This window comes from Colias philodice, chromosome 12 (genome assembly GCF_061535455.1).
Source record: "Colias philodice isolate Cphi_HAF_F1 chromosome 12, ilColPhil1 Martin Lab GWU primary, whole genome shotgun sequence".
In the NCBI taxonomy this organism is placed as follows: domain Eukaryota; kingdom Metazoa; phylum Arthropoda; class Insecta; order Lepidoptera; family Pieridae; genus Colias; species Colias philodice.
The window spans coordinates 1962538-1978529 of NC_143097.1; the positions used below are offsets into that span (position 1 = coordinate 1962538).

At 34.8% G+C, this 15992-nt stretch overlaps 2 protein-coding genes across 4 annotated transcripts; one reads left to right on the forward strand and one right to left on the reverse strand.

The window, feature by feature from the left end:
* Positions 1 to 5099: 5099 nt before the first annotated feature.
* LOC149483812 (uncharacterized) lies at positions 5100 to 7490 on the forward strand. Of its 3 annotated transcripts, XM_089702002.1 has the most exons (5): positions 5100 to 5762; positions 5840 to 5909; positions 5993 to 6105; positions 6752 to 6820; positions 7170 to 7273. In XM_089702002.1, the coding sequence occupies exons 1-4, from the start codon at positions 5574 to 5576 to the stop codon at positions 6794 to 6796; spliced, it is 417 nt and encodes a 138-aa protein (XP_089558128.1). In that variant the 5' UTR covers positions 5100 to 5573; the 3' UTR covers positions 6797 to 6820; positions 7170 to 7273. The 3 variants fall into 3 exon arrangements, 2 of the variants coding, with proteins under 2 accessions (XP_089558128.1, XP_089558129.1); XM_089702003.1 differs by lacking the exon at positions 6752 to 6820 and having other exon boundaries at positions 7170 to 7490; XR_016316429.1 differs by lacking the exon at positions 5993 to 6105 and having other exon boundaries at positions 5624 to 5909; positions 7170 to 7211.
* A 5111-nt stretch (positions 7491 to 12601) lies between these two features.
* On the reverse strand, positions 12602 to 13664 carry LOC149483813 (uncharacterized). Its single transcript, XM_089701994.1, has 3 exons — positions 13431 to 13664; positions 13008 to 13106; positions 12602 to 12904 (listed from the first exon to the last, which is right to left on the reverse strand). The coding sequence occupies exons 1-3, from the start codon at positions 13662 to 13664 to the stop codon at positions 12602 to 12604; spliced, it is 636 nt and encodes a 211-aa protein (XP_089558120.1).
* Positions 13665 to 15992: the final 2328 nt, after the last annotated feature.

The window sequence follows — 15992 nt, forward strand, 5'->3', positions numbered from 1 at the left end:
TTGCTACTTTTGACTCCAACCCTGTTCATGCAATTTTAGTTTCCGAGTCCTGGCTTAAACCCTGTCTTCCTTCTTCTTCCTATAGTATTCCAGGATTTAATTTGATAAGAAACGACCGTGTCGACAGAGTCGGTGGAGGGGTAGCTATATATTTACGTACACATATTCCTTACTCCATTATTAGTTCTTCCCCTCAGCCGCCACCTGGCGATGCGGCTGAACATCTTCTTATTGAAATTACTTCCTCGAATACTAAAATCCTTCTCGGTGTTTTTTACTCCCCCAACCTTACTGTTAATTATTTCCCATCCTTTGATCATATCCTCGAATCCTTCTCGCCACTTTATAAACATGTTATATTTATGGGAGATTTTAACACTTGCTTACTCAAGGGTGACCATCGTAGTAAAAAACTCTTATCTATTCTTGATTCCTATAATTTTAAAGTCCTTCCTTTACAGGCTACTCATTCCTCTCCCAACTGTACTCCATCTCTCCTTGATCTTGTCATTGTTTCCTCACCAGAGCATGTCACCGAGCATGGCCAGTGTCCGGCTGACATGTTTTCCTATCACGACCTCCTTTTCCTTTCTTACAAGATAAAACCCCCCAAGTATAAACCAAAGATTGTCATGTCACGCAATTTTGCTAAAATAAATGTTGATCGACTTTCCGAAGACGCTAATAACATGGACTGGTCGGTTATTCGGTCTGCTGATACTATCGATGACAAAGTGTCCCTTTTTAATTCTTTAATTCTGCAACTGTACGATTCACATGCACCATTGCGTCCCGTTAAGCTTAAGCACTTGCCAGCTCCTTGGATGTCCGATAACCTAAAAAAACTTTTACGAAAGAAGGCTCGAGCAAAGGCTAAATTAAAGTCGTCAAACACGGATATTAATCGGGAGAAGTTTAATATGATTCGAAATCGATGCAATACGTTGTGTAGGGATGCTCAGAGACAGCACATTGCTAAATCCGTTGACAATGGTGATCCGTCAAAAATGTGGAAATTCCTCAAATCCCTAGGAATTGGTAAATCCCCACCCAATTCTTATCCTAGTTCAGTTGATGTCAACAACCTCAATTCCCACTTTTCTAATCCTTCTTCAAATTTCCTTCCAAACTTAAAACATAGTACATTAAATTATCTTAATACCTTACCTCTTCCCAGTTCTCCTCCCTTTGTATTCCGTCGGTTCACTGAGGACAGTGTTAAGAGAAGCATGTTGTCAATCTCCTCAAAGGCAGTTGGTAGTGACTGTATTGGTCGAAGCATGATCATCCCTATCCTTTCCATCATTATTCCTATTATCACCCACATCCTGAATTTTTCTATATCGACAGGAAAATTTCCGAGTGATTGGAAAAATGCTCACATTGTCCCTCTTCCCAAAAAACCGAATCCTTCTATATCATCCGATTTCCGACCGATTGCTATCCTGCCATTTTTATCCAAGGTCCTTGAACGGTTGGTACAGGAGCAACTTAGTATTTTCCTTAATCATCACAAACTCCTTAATCCTTTCCAGTCAGGTTTCCGACCAGGTCACAGCACTACTACTGCACTGATTAAAATTACAGACGATATTCGCCGAGGTTTCGACAACAGGGAGCTTACAATACTCACACTGCTAGATCTGAGCAACGCTTTCAATAGTGTCGATCATGATGTATTGTTAGCTGTACTACGCTCTCTTAATTTATCTGCCTCGGCCATAGACTGGGTACATAGTTACTTGGAGGGACGTCGACAGCGTGTGCTGATCGAGGAGCTTTCTTCGACATGGTGCAATGTCTCTGCTGGCGTTCCTCAGGGTGGCGTGTTATCTCCCCTCCTTTTTTCCATTTTCATCAACACAATCTCCACTAATATTGTATCATCCTACCACATGTATGCGGACGATTTCCAGTTATATAAACATGCCTCTCTTCTCGAACTACCTGAAGCGATTTTACAAATTAATAGGGATCTTGCAACTATTGTCAAGTGGTGCAAGAACTATGGTTTAACAGTTAATCCAACAAAAACTAAAGCTATTATATTCGGAAGTAGGCAATTAGTCTCAAAAATTGACTGGACCAATTTACCTAATGTTATCGTTGATGATGTACTTGTCCCTTATTCCACTCAGGTTAAAAATTTAGGCTTGACGCTTGATCAAACCTTTTCTTGGGACGAGCAAATCAAACAAGTGCAAAAAAGGGTATTTTCATCTGCATTTTCGTTACGGCGCTTACGGAACTTTCTTCCAATCTCTACCAAAATTACGTTGGCACAATCTCTTCTCCTTCCTCTCCTCGATTTTTCCGATTCCTGCTATCCTGATATTTATGAATATCAACTGGACACCCTTGAGAAGCTTCAAAATTTCTGCATAAGATTCATTTACGGTTTACGCAAGTTTGACCATGTTTCAGAGTTCAGGAAAAGGTTAAACTGGCTTCCTATTCGTTATCGCCGGGATACTCACGTGCTTCATCTCTTATACTGTATACTATTTAGCCCTAAGACTCCGCCGTACTTAAAAGATAAATTCAATTATTTAAGTTCTAATCATTCTATCTCGCTTCGATCTACTAATCTGTTATTATTAAGTACTCCTATCCGTAGTTCTAACTTTTTTAATAATTCCTACACAGTGCGCGCTATTCAGCTGTGGAATGCGCTACCTGAAATTATCAGACGTGCACAATCACTCTCCTCCTTTAAAAAGCTACTTAAAGACTATTACCTATCCCAACAGTAGCTTCTTCAATTTTCTGTTACTACATATTCTTTTTTTTTTCCCTTGCTTTCCTGTTTGCCTTCTGAAGCCAATCATTGTTTTATTCATTATATTTATTTGAGTTTTATTTTTATTTTTCTTTTATTTAGTATGTGTATGTATAGGTATATATGTGTATATGTATATATATATATATATTTAATATTATATGTATTTGTAGTATTGTATCTATGATATTGTATTTGTTTATTTTTATGTAGTTGTATGTTTATATAATTATATATTTATTTTTGTTGTTTTTGCATTAATACTTTGTTTGTATTTTTGCACTATCCCATAATCTTCTTGCATTTCCTCTCCCGCCAGGTTGCCTGGTAGAGATTGCTGTTTAGCAATAAGGCCGCCTTTTGGGCAAATTATGCTTTTGTATTTCTACTTCTTTTTGCATACTATTGTTTTCTCATATTTTGTTCAATAAAGAATTATAAATAAATAAATAAATAAAAATAATTAATAAATAATTATTAAAAAAAAATTATGAGGCGTGCACTTTTGGATTTTCCAAACTATTTTACTAATTATGCTAACTTCTAGTTGATTCGCAACCATCTGGATACAGGATCTAGACACAACATGCAAATTTACAATTATAATTTGGTTACCTTACTTATGTAAGAATAACTCTGATAACTACTTATAATTTAATTATTTGCTAACATTAATTAATTTATTTCTAATTGAGACCAGAGAACCACTAAATATGTCAAATTCTGATCGGATATTATTTGTATATGGTCCGGGAGGCAGCAGCAGATTTTATGACCAAGTTCCTCTCAAGCGGTAATTAGTAAAATGCATCAAAGTATAGTATTATGAAGCCTCGTGAACGTCAGCTGGAGCTCGGTTGGGGGGAAGAGCGGTTGTAGCCTCCCGTATCAGCTGACGGTTTTTCCACCAAGATACAGCCAGCTGACATATATATTTATCCACAGTTACATATAAGCTATCATCAGGTAAATTTTTGTTTGAGAGGAAATAACGGAAAATAAATTTTTCTTTAAATTTAACTTTCATGTTCGAGACACCAGCTGACGTATAATACACCATGTTGTAACCAGCTGACTATTTTTTTTCGTTGAGATATTGGGTTAGCTACAATTTGACAAATTTTTAGCTGAGAGGAAATGAATGAATGAATGTATTTTTTTTCCTATGTGCGTGGGAGGCTACAACCGCTCACCCCCCCAACCGAGCGCCAGCTGACGTTCACGAGGCTTTATAATACTATACTCTCATGCGTCTGACGAATTATCTCTTGAGAGGAAATAGTTAACCAAATTTGCACCTGGCTCCCTAACCAATAGGTGCACATTCGAAATAAGGGTGTATGTTGACCAAGATTACTTTTGCATGAAGAAAGAGAAATAAAACATCAAATTTATTTCATTACTTTACTTCTAATGATATCATAATATAGATACGATATAGGGCTATAGTTAACATTCACAAAGCGACGACTTTCACGTAGTCTATAATCAAATCAGGCTGAGTCCACGATGGGTACCAATTGTCCTTATCCTGCCAAAAGGAGAAGCTGGCCTGCCTGCCGCGATTGCGCCACGGCTTCGGTATATTTTTTTCCCTGACGGTCATGCCGTCAGGAAACTCTACGACCCCCCCACGGCGACACCGAGGGTTAGGTAGAACTGAAAGTATATTGAACATTAAAAGTGTTTTAATAGAGTAAAATTTAAAGTCGTGTCATGGCAATACCGTCACGTCATGGAGTAAGGCGACGATTTTGGTATCTTTAAATCTTACCAGAGAAGTTTCACTTCTCACACATGGGCTCGGAACACACGCTCTTTTTTATATAATTTACTCACTCGCGGTCATAATATGTACTATTGTTCTTATGATTAATTTGAAAGCTATTTTTGCTGAGAAAAAAGTTGATATCGAAACACATCACGTTCGCAACCTTACACTACTAGTAATAAATACTCAGTCATTAACTCAATAGGATTAAAAAAGAAGTTTTTGAAAGTTACATAATTTATTCAATCGGTGTTTTTTCTTTTTATCTATCATGACATTGGGGATAGTAGTAATATAACATTCTAAATATATGTTTGACAAATCGTTCCACACAGTTTCTTTCTTACGTGTTTACATGGATCTAAAATAACTAGAAGTGTCTTATACTACAGTTTATTTTTTCTTATTTGATAATTTTATGTGAATAAAAATATAAAGTACTAATACTTACATAATCATCATACGGTGCCATGATACCACCACTATTGAGAAGGTCGTACCAGTCACCTCTGCAGGAAGACGGCAGCCAGGACCTGAGTCCCGTAGAACCTGGGCCCCAAGTCTGCTATTTTTTATAAATTCGTCATTCCAACACGATCCCATTGTCATTTTGATAAAAGTTTGTAATCTGCTAAATTCATAATGGTCGATCAGTGGTCGGTCAGTGGTCTCGTAATGGAATCGTGGCAGAATGACATTGTCGTATTGCCATTATTATAAAACCCGGTAGTAGAAATGATTTTCGAAAAACTACTACTAAATTTTAACATTTACTCATGCCAGATTTCATTTTTAAACATTTTTACATATTATTTAATAATGTTATAAGCAATCTGAAGTAGTAAGAAGTTCGTAAATAGCAAAAACATTAAAATGTGTAACGCGGATAAAAGTGAAACTCAATAATGTTTTATCTGTTTAGCTGTCAAAGTCAAATGTGACATTACTACTTGTTTACAATTCTAGCGGCCGGTGTTTAGCTATTTATTTTCATTGTGTTTTATTTATTTATAATATTGAAAAATGGTGCTAATAGAGCAAATTTCGGCTCTAATTGATTTTTTGGAAAACCACCAAGACCTGGCGCTTGGCTACTGCAGCCGCACCAATGAAGGGCGAAGTTTAAGCAAAAGATATTGGATGGAATGCGCCCAAATTTTAAATTCCATATCGGTGGACTGCCCCAATAAAACTCCCGCAGAATGGCGCACAGTAAGTACCTATATACAGTATTATTTAATAATAGGTATGCAAAATGTATCATTAATATAATTTTTGCACTTTTTTAGTTCTACAATGAATACAAAAGCAAAACCTTAAAGAAAATTAAATCACAGAAGAGTGAAATAAGTGCAACAGGTAAGCAATTCTTTTCTTCTGGCAGCCTTGCTGAATTATAGTGGAAAGCATATAGTAATAATATTGTATAATTTGCATTTAAGGTGGTGGTCCTGCAAAAAAAATATCATTAACCCCACTCCAAGAGCGCTTATACTCAATATTAGGGCGAGATGTAGGAGAGCCACTTCCAGGTGTCCGACACAACCCACTCACTGTAAGCATTTGGACATTGGTTTTATCTTTTATCATCCATAACTGTTGTATTGCACATTATGAAGTACTTCTAACTTGTGAACAAAACTAATATGTCACAGTCTGTTGTTTAATATGTGCTTTTTTATTTGCATGCTTAGGTATCTATATTATTTATTTGTTCACCATCACATTTTGTGGACTTGCTTACTGTTTTAACAACTGCTTTTTTTTGTTAAATAGCCTTCTATCACGCTTCCTGTGGTGCCTGCTAGTCCTACTACTAGTACTAATTTTCAATTTGAGAACAATTCTTTCTCGTAAGTAGCTACCTTGGTAACTACTTTCTTAACTATTTTGATTTTTATTTATTTATAGCCTTATATCAGAATGCAAAGTGTATGACATGTTATAATGTTAACAGTTTATTTCATACTACGGTAACTGATTCTGTGTGCCTGCGGGCAAAGGCCTCCCCCATTCTTCTTTATAGTGTGGTAGTCTAGTCCAGGTTTTCGTCTTACCAGCCATTTCAATAATTTCATCAGCCCATCTTTTAAATTGCCTACCCTTATTTCTTTTGAAGCCTCTAGGGTACCATAATGTTATAATTTTGCTTACATTGATAATCGCTAACTATTTTGATTACATTGTTTTTATTATTACAGAATATTAGACAATTACGAAGTGCCTGTGACAATTGTCACAGATGAGCTTGGGGAAAATGTAGAAATAAGGTATACTTACTACAACTTTTCTGCAAAATCCTGATATCATCAGATTCTGAATCTGACTAAAGCAGAATGAAGTATGCAAGAGGTAATTTTGGCAGATTATTAAAAGATAAATGAAATCTATTTTAGGAGGAGTCTATGTCCAGCAGTGGATTCCAAATAGCTATATATTAAATGAAACAGTGTTTACAAAAAGAGAATTTATTTTAAATCTGTTTTGTGCAATACTGTGGATCTGTAACAAAGAGTTAAATCATTTTAATAATAATTAGAGCTTTTTCGTACTGTACTAGAATATTGAGGTGGGTTTACATTACATACCTGCTAATTTAATTTATGCATTTCTCCACAGTCTGTCAACAAGAGCCTGCTGCAGTGCCCGACCTTCAAGAAGATCCCGGTTCACCCTTCGATGGTCTTGATAATTAGGTGCTGCATAATTATTTTCCTCCTAAATTAAAAGACTGATTAGTGATTATCATGTTATTCTTTTTATTATAATAATATAAGGTGAAATTTGTGTTTATTAAAATATTGAAGATGTTTATATTTTGTATGAAGACTGATTATTGATTTCTTATTATTATTACAACTTGATATTGTAACTTGGATTTTATAATTTAAATGACAAAATGTCTTTTTGGTTTTAATATAGTATATATCTATAGATAAGTATCAGATTTTTCAATTCGTTTGAAAGTCTAGTTTAATATTATAAAATAAATATTTAGTTTATGAGAAATAAAAAGTATTTTAAATGTTGATTTTTTAACATAGTAGTTTTATTTAAAATTTCAACTTCATTATATTTCAAAATAGTGGAATAGAGATCACATACCTGTTGCAAGCGGAGTGCTTCTGCATAAACTTCATCAGGTGGCAACGGTGCTCTTGCCATGTTTGCAATATTGTGCAATATGCAACATGCATTCACAATCTTGCCTGCAGTTGTTGGGCTATAATGTAAAGTACGTGCTACAAGCAAACACCTGCAAAAAAATCAATTTACCTTTATACAGCCCCATTTAACTAAATGTCTTAATAGATTTACTTTTATATGCTTACTGTTCTTGACATTTACAAGAACTATTAAATCGACATTTCTAAAAGAAGAAATTCATACAATATAAAAATAGTCACTCTTTTTGAGCCTATAAAACAAATGCCTAGAAATGCTCTTTACCTGAAACGTGCTTTTAATACACCTATGCAACGCTCCACTGTATTACGTGCAGTCACATGTTTCACATAATAATGGTGTTGTGGTGTCCCATCTATAGTATTAAGGATTGGAGTCATCATTGTTTTCCTTAGTGGATACCCACTGTCACCTGAAAATTATAATCATTTTTCCAACAAACACTAACACATGAACATGATAAAGGTCATAGGATAATATTCATCAAAAAAATATTGTAATACAAACATAACAATCACGCCTTGTTTCCGCCCGTCTTCTTTCTCTAGCATCCACTGCGGCTAGCTCGAGAATATTTGCTCGTAGTGAATACATTTCTCCACTCAATATTTCACAAAGTACAATACAAACACGATAGATAACAAACTCTTTTCGACAACCGAGCTATTATAAGCAATGACTGCACAATGACGATCCAATGGTAGGTCAATGATCAAAGGAACTGTCAAAATTTTAGCAGATTACCCCATACGTCAGTCATTCATTTGTCATTATGTACGAGATTACCATTCTAAGCCATTTCTTTCAATGGAATGTCAGTGGTTGACCATTGGAAAGTCATAATGACACCATTATAATAGTAGATTACCAAACTTGTCAAAATCAACAATTTTGAAATCAATGATAGACCATTCTGACACTATTGTAATAGCAGACTTGAGGCCCTGGCATGTAACGACCATATTCCTTCCCATCGACTGATAGAACTATTTGATCTGTAAACGATGTTAAAGTAGGTATACGTTATTTTAAGTTTAAAAATCTAAAGCTCAAAAATACAGTTCCATCAAGAGCCAACAATACAAAGTTTAAATTATATTAAACTAGATTTCCGCCCGCGGCTTCGCCCGCGTTTTCAAAGGAAAACCCGCATAGTTCCCGTTCCCGTGGGATTTCCGGGATAAAACCTATCCTATGTGTTAATCCAAGTTACCCTCTATATGTGTGCTAAATTTCATTGTAATCGGTTCAGTAGTTTTTACGTGAAAGAGTAACAAACATCCATACAAACTTTCGCCTTTATAATAGTATATTAAGATAAGATTAAGAAAATAAAAAGGATGATTTTATTAGAAGATAAAGTAGTTAGATGAAACTTTAAAATATAAAAATGGCTATGCAAGCAGAACATGTTCAATATTCAATTCCAAGGTAGTTACAAAAATTAGTACCATCATATTAATAATCTACTAAAGCAGTTTTCTTCAGCATTTTCAACAATAAATTCTTGTTATTATTTAACAGGTATTAAAAGGAGGTCCCGTTTTGAACTCACATTGTAGGGGTGCGTTTGATTTTTACTCTAAAAAAACATCTGATGGACGATCGTGGGGCGATGACTTTCACAATTATTCATTAACATGGTCACCAGGTATATTATATAATATTTTGCTATCTAGTTATAGGTAGTAGTTTTTTGTGGTATAGAGGTCGGCCTTTGACACACTAGACGGAAATTCCGTCGCCGGACTTCCGCGGCGGTCAATCCGTTCTATACCGTTCCAGCCACACTGAATATTCAGTGGCAGATCATCAGTCGGCTGCCTGCGCTTATACGGTGTGGTCGAATTCGTGATGGATCCGATAGAAGTGTATCCGATAGAAGCTATTTATGAGGCATTAGAAGAAGAAAGCGTAAATATTGGGTTCATCCCTTAAATACTCATCGACTAGAAATTGGTCAATTTCATACCCTGTATATGCAATTAAGACTTAATCCAGATAAAGCATTCGAATATTATCGTATGTCCATACAATCATTGATTATATCAGAGTCCCAAAGGCAAACTCTATTTTGCACTTCGATAATAAATCGTTCAGTGTCAAACATCCTGTGCGTGCGTCGTCACTGCGAGTTATCCGCTGAATGTGGCGTGATCCATACAAATACCTGTAATGTGAAGATGCCGATCTTACGCTGACGGAAGATCGGTGCGCGGACGACCGATCAGACGCGAGCGAGTGACGGTCCGCTCGGAACGCGGGATCATCCGCGACGGAACGACCGATCTTCCGCGTAGTGTGCCCGTTATTTGTATTTTATATGCAACTAGCAATGCCCTGCGGTTTCACACGCATAGATAGCGATATCGTTACAGTGAAAAGTCTACTATAGGTCGGACTATAGGTTTAATTTTTAATCACATGAAAATCACCTTTACCCCGTCCCGCACTAAGGCCTTTTTTTTTGTTTTAGTGGGGAAATCTTTCATAAGATACCCACGGCCTCCGGGGGAGGGGCCGTGGGTTATGTCGGATTCCTACCGACCAAAACCCCACTGTGTTCCGTCAAGACGCATATTGGTAGAATTCCTCCGTGACATAGATTGACACTTTTAAAAATTCGTTATATCTTTTGAATGGAATATCCAATTCTTTTCATTTAAAAAGTATTTTGCTGGTATTGAAACAGTCTATAATAAAACATCATTTAATGGGATAAGGATTAATATATGTGTATGGATAACATGGTTTGATTACTGTCGGCACTTCTATTTACTTTGAAAACGTAAAAAAGTTGTTGTAGTAACATAACTACTGAAGATGGACATATGGTATCGCGGACTTTCTTGTAGATATTGATCCATTCTATAATACCGTAGAACATTTTTTTGTTCTATCTTCAATAGATTCCGCAGCGCACGCGATGACAGAAGTTTTATTGAGGATTTTTTTACACCTTGGGTTACATTATTGCATTTTTGGTAAGGATCTCTAATTTTTTTGAAAATGCAATATAGCCTATGTTGCTCAGTAAAGATGCAGCTTTCTAATGGTGAAAGAATTTTTGAAATCGGTCCAGTAGTTTTTGCGTGAAAACCATACATACATACATACATACTTACATACATACTTACAAACTTTTCCTCTTTATAATATTAGTATAGATAACATGTATTGGCGTTCCGCCGCGGAAGTTCGGCGACGGAGTTTCCGTCTAGTGTGGCAAAGGCCTAATGCGCCGTTACAATCAGATGAAGAGGGTTAGAATCTTGCAAATTTTTGTTCAATAAGTTTAATGAATGTATTTAAACAATTTCTTTATTTGAAACCATGTTGTAGAATGTCAATAACTCCCGTGATACTTGTAGTAGTGGAAAAACCTATTCCTCATCTTCCAAATTAATTTTTATATCAAAAACAGGAAAATGAATCAAAATGTCTTGCCGTTTATTCATAATACATTATGTCATCGTTTATTTACAATTAAATTATTTCGGTACGCATGTCCACATGGTAATAAGATAAGTATTGCCAAATGTGTCATAAATAAATATTTCTCAAGAAAAACTATACCTTCAAGTAGTCAGAACAAATAAATATAAAAAAAAAATCTAAAGCAACAGACTAACAATACAGTCGAATCAAGAACCTCCTCCTTTTATAAGTCAGTTAAATAAATGGGTTTCAGCATCAATAAAAATGGTAGTGGATGGAAAAACTTGGGTCACATTTAAACCTGGCTCTGGAGGTCTCAGGTCTTGGCTACCGAGCAACTGCAGAGGGGACTGGTACAAACTGCTGGACGATGCTCCGAAAATTGCACCTTTTGATGATTACGTAATTATTTTTACATTCCTTTTAACTCTCCAGACAAATGTTTTCTATACCTACTACTATATCTCACTTAGTTGTAGAATATGATTAATTCTAAATTCCGTCTATTTTATAACGAAACAATTTAAAGCATAACTAGTATTTTACTTTTATGAGCCATGTTCTTGACTACAGTTACTGGGTTATCTTCAAAAAAAGATTAGTGATAATTTTATATCTTTACAACAGACACCTTTTGCTTTAACCACAACAAAATAATGCAAAAAATTCAAATAATTGTTTTAATAGCTACATTTTATAAGTTTTGATCAATAAAGATGTTTCATTCACTTCATTCAATCTATACTATTCTTTCAGTTTTACATTACCTTCGGAGTGGCTGCTGGTGGCTTCTTCGAATTCCCAGATGGTCTGGTGACTGGTGATGGAACACCTAAACCGTGGAAGAATGGCGATCCCAAAGCGGTTTATAACTTCTGGGATAAAAGAGATGAATGGATCGACTCGTGGGATGATCCTGAACTAGTTGTAGATCATGTTAAAGTTATAGCTTTATAAGCAGAAGAAATAGCTAGAATCATTAGTTTAATTTAGTATGACTGTTCGAGGAATAGCAGAAACTTATTTGTTTAACAGCAGAATTAAAGAAGACGTAATAAGGGTCAAGATAATATGGTTATATTTTATGTAGACGAATATAATATTTTTGATAGATTAAAATAAAGGTCCATGTAAATTATTTATGTTTTTTTTTCGTAAAAATTAATAATCATTGTTTAGGTACTACAACAGATATAAACTAAAAAGCGATAATTGGATAGTATAGGATATATGTGAGTTGGGACGGCTCTTAGGGACGGCTAATAAAATTCATAGATCCAAGGAGTACTCATTGGTTGTTTTTCTAAATTTACGTACATTTTACCGCTCCCTCTCTATAATAAATGGTATAATTAAATAAATTGATTAATTAATATTCTGTTTTTATTTAATAATATAATGGAATAAAAAAGAAAGTAGACAAGTTGCTAAAAATACATAGACTCCAGGTGGTTATAGGATTCATCAGAAATAGTGGTATTTGTAGCGATGGTCACCACGCAGGTTTCTTCTGGCCTCTTGTGAATAACAACAAAATAGCTGTCACCTTTCATTATTTTCACCCTGGCTGGTTCCGATATCGGACCTTCTTGGTCCTTTTTATACGCTAATATTCGTATCTCGTAAAGTGTGTTGTATTTCACGTTATAGATTTTAGCCTTTCCAGTATCTACATTATAGACTATCTCCTCCCGCGGTTCTCCTTTGGGCGCTTTAACTTTATCCATAGGCTGAAAAAATTAGTTTTTAATTAAAAAATAAAGACATACTTGCTATGGTTAATCTCTCTTTTTTAGTATGGTTTATAATACAATATAGTAATAAAGTATTTACCTCTAAAGGTTTACTCTCATAAAGTAATCCTGGCGTCTCTTCCCCATTCAACAAATTTAAATACCCTTGACTGTCCTCTTCGACTTTCCACAGTCTGATCTATAACATAATAATTTTTTAATACAATGAAATTTTACGCTGCAACTTTAACATGTTCAAGTTTTTTAGAATATCAAATTTGACAATGACATTGAAGCTAAAAGAAACCTCTATTCCAAATTTTATCAAAATCAGTTCAGCTATATTATATTGATCGTTGAAAATGTTTGCTCATTAACATAAACGTGGCAAAAGGCAGAACTTGCATTACATTACAATTTAAGTAGATAATGAATGATATTTGGTTTAAAAAATACATCCCTATTTATATATTATATTTTGAAAGACAAAGGAAACAAACAACCTAAATTCAAGACCAAATACAACAGTGGTCTTATCGCTTTTGAGCAATTTCTTCCCGACAACCTTTGGTAATAACTGATCGAAGCTCACCTTATAGCCAATAATTGGATCACTGTCGACGCTGTTCACTCCTGTCCATTTTATAAAGAAACCAACTGGATTCAAGGCTGACACGCTGAATATCTTTGATACTCCAATTTCATAAGCACTTACGATTATCCTACTTAAATATAAAATTAATAATACGCGTTTCATGATGTAATGTCTAGAACTATCGGTATGATAATGAGCAGGATTAATATTTCCTACCAATTTCCGGTGACCGCCAATATTTATAACATATAAAGCATTGAAACCCGTTTATATATAAACGTAAGACAATTTAAAAAAGTTCAATTTGGTTATTAAACATCAAATAGTTAATTGCATCGTCTGTTCGTCAGGCGGACGAACGGTGCTTCAAAAATGGTACCTTGTGATGATAACGTCATTTACTTTTAAATTCCTCTAAGCTTTAATAATACTGATGATTCAGCTGTAGGATATTAGATATTTTTTAAAGTAATATTTAGTTTAAGAAAATTTATCATTTCTTGGGCCGCCGCTTTGAGAGTTAAGGTTGGGTTTGGGCGAAGTTACTTTTTTAGATTCATTCAAACCACCAGTCTTTCTTATTATAACGTATATTTACCAACGTAGAGTGACTCGATACAATTTTTGTTTTTAATGTAATGTCTATTTCGCCAACCTGGCTAAAATTTTGACAGATTCCAATTTCACGTAGATACAACACTAGGAGACCGATAGAAACGATAGAGGCCCATAAAATAATAACACTCAGCACTATGCCGTCACCTGTAAGCTATCCAACTGAGAGCAACTAAAAATACATAGTCTCCAAGTGATAATACGATTCATCAGAAATAGTTGTATTTGTAGCGATGGACACCACGCAGTCTTCGTCCGGCCTCTTGTGAATAAGAACAAAATATTTGTCGCCTTTCATTATTTTTACCCTGGCTGGTTCTGACATCGGACCTTCTTGGTCATTTTTATACGCTAATATACGTATCTCGTATAGTGTGTTGTATTTCACATTATAGATTTTAGCCTTTTCAGTAGATACATCGTTTATTATCACCTCACGTGGTTGTCCTTTGGGCGGTTTAACTTTATCCACCGGCTGTAAAAATTAAAATTTTAGTCAACTTCATTCCTATAAAAAATCTATTGACTTCGATTAGACTGATTGAAATGTCGAACCCCTTAATCCCTTATCCCTTCTTTATTATGGTCAATCATGCAAAAGTTACCTCTAACGGCCTGTCCTCTAAAAGTAATCCTGGCATCTCTTCCCCATTCACCAATTTTAAATACCCTTGACTGTCCACTTTGACTTCCCACAGTCTGATCTAAAACAAAATAATTTTTTTTACAGAATTGCACGCCTCATAAGCGAAGCGTTGAGGTGGGTACTACTGTCACTTCGCGCAAAACATCTGATTTTTTAAACTTAAAATGTCTTTATGTATCATACATTGCACTTTTAAGATAATACATACACACACATATTAAGAAAAAACACTATTTTTAACATTCGTGATATTTTTGATGTCATTTTTGTTATTTAAACTAGTTAAAAAACAGTTTAAAAAAGTACTGTCTTGGACGTCCGTGTGTCTGTATGTGCGGAGGATTTTCTTGTTAACACGATAGCGACCGAAATACTTTACTAATCGAGTCTTTTTTTTCTCTTACGCTTGAGTATGCTCAGGAATAGAACCCTTTCATTTTTCAGGGTCTGATTCGATGTGGTTTAATTGTTATTAAATAAACAAAAATAATAATTAATAAATAATTATTAAAAAAAATTATGTGGCGTGCACTTTTGGATTTTCCAAACTATTTTAATTTACTTACACAACGTCTTCAACATGAACAAATTTTCTTTAATATCAAATTTTACACAGTCATTGAATAAAATAAAAATCTCCAAAGAAAATTTTAAATTTTATGAAAATCAATTCAGTTCATTCAATTCAACGAACGCCATATTTGGTTAAAATACATCCTTATGTATTAATTATATACTAGCTTTCCGCCCGCGGCTTCGCCCACGTTTTCAAAGAAAACCCTGCATAGTTCCCGTTCCCGTGGGATTTCCAGGATAAAACCTATTCTATGTGTTAATCCAAGTTACCCTCTATATGTGTGCTCATTTTCATTGTAATCGGTTCAGTAGTATTTGCGTGAAAGATTAACAAACACACACACATCCTCACAAACTTTCACATTTATAATATTAGTAGGAAAATATAGGATATTTTGCACTTTAGAATGATAAAGCAAAAATATGAAACTATTCTTAAAACTAAATAGAACTGGCACTTTATGCGATTTCTTTCTTTGGTAATAGAGAACCTTAATTAATTACTCACCTTATAACCAAGAACTGGGTCTCTGTTGATGCTGCTCACAACTGTCCACTTTATAAAGAATCCTACTGGATCCAAGGCTGACACACTGATTATCTTTGGTACTCCTATTTCATAAGCACTTACGATTATCCTACTTAAATATAAA

Bases quoted from the DNA above. Each gene is read 5' to 3' on its own strand.
- LOC149483812 (XM_089702003.1), top strand. From the start codon at position 5,574: ATGGTGCTAATAGAGCAAATTTCGGCTCTAATTGATTTTTTGGAAAAC. The intron at 5,910-5,992 runs GTAAGCAATTCT...TTTGCATTTAAG, and splicing joins GAGTGAAATAAGTGCAACAG to GTGGTGGTCCTGCAAAAAAA. The intron at 6,106-7,169 runs GTAAGCATTTGG...ATTTCTCCACAG, and splicing joins TCCGACACAACCCACTCACT to TCTGTCAACAAGAGCCTGCT.
- LOC149483813 (XM_089701994.1), bottom strand. From the start codon at position 13,664: ATGAAACGCGTATTATTAATTTTATATTTAAGTAGGATAATCGTAAGT. The intron at 13,107-13,430 runs GTATTTGGTCTT...ATTATGTTATAG, and splicing joins AAAGCGATAAGACCACTGTT to ATCAGACTGTGGAAAGTCGA. The intron at 12,905-13,007 runs GTAAATACTTTA...TAATTTTTTCAG, and splicing joins ATGAGAGTAAACCTTTAGAG to CCTATGGATAAAGTTAAAGC.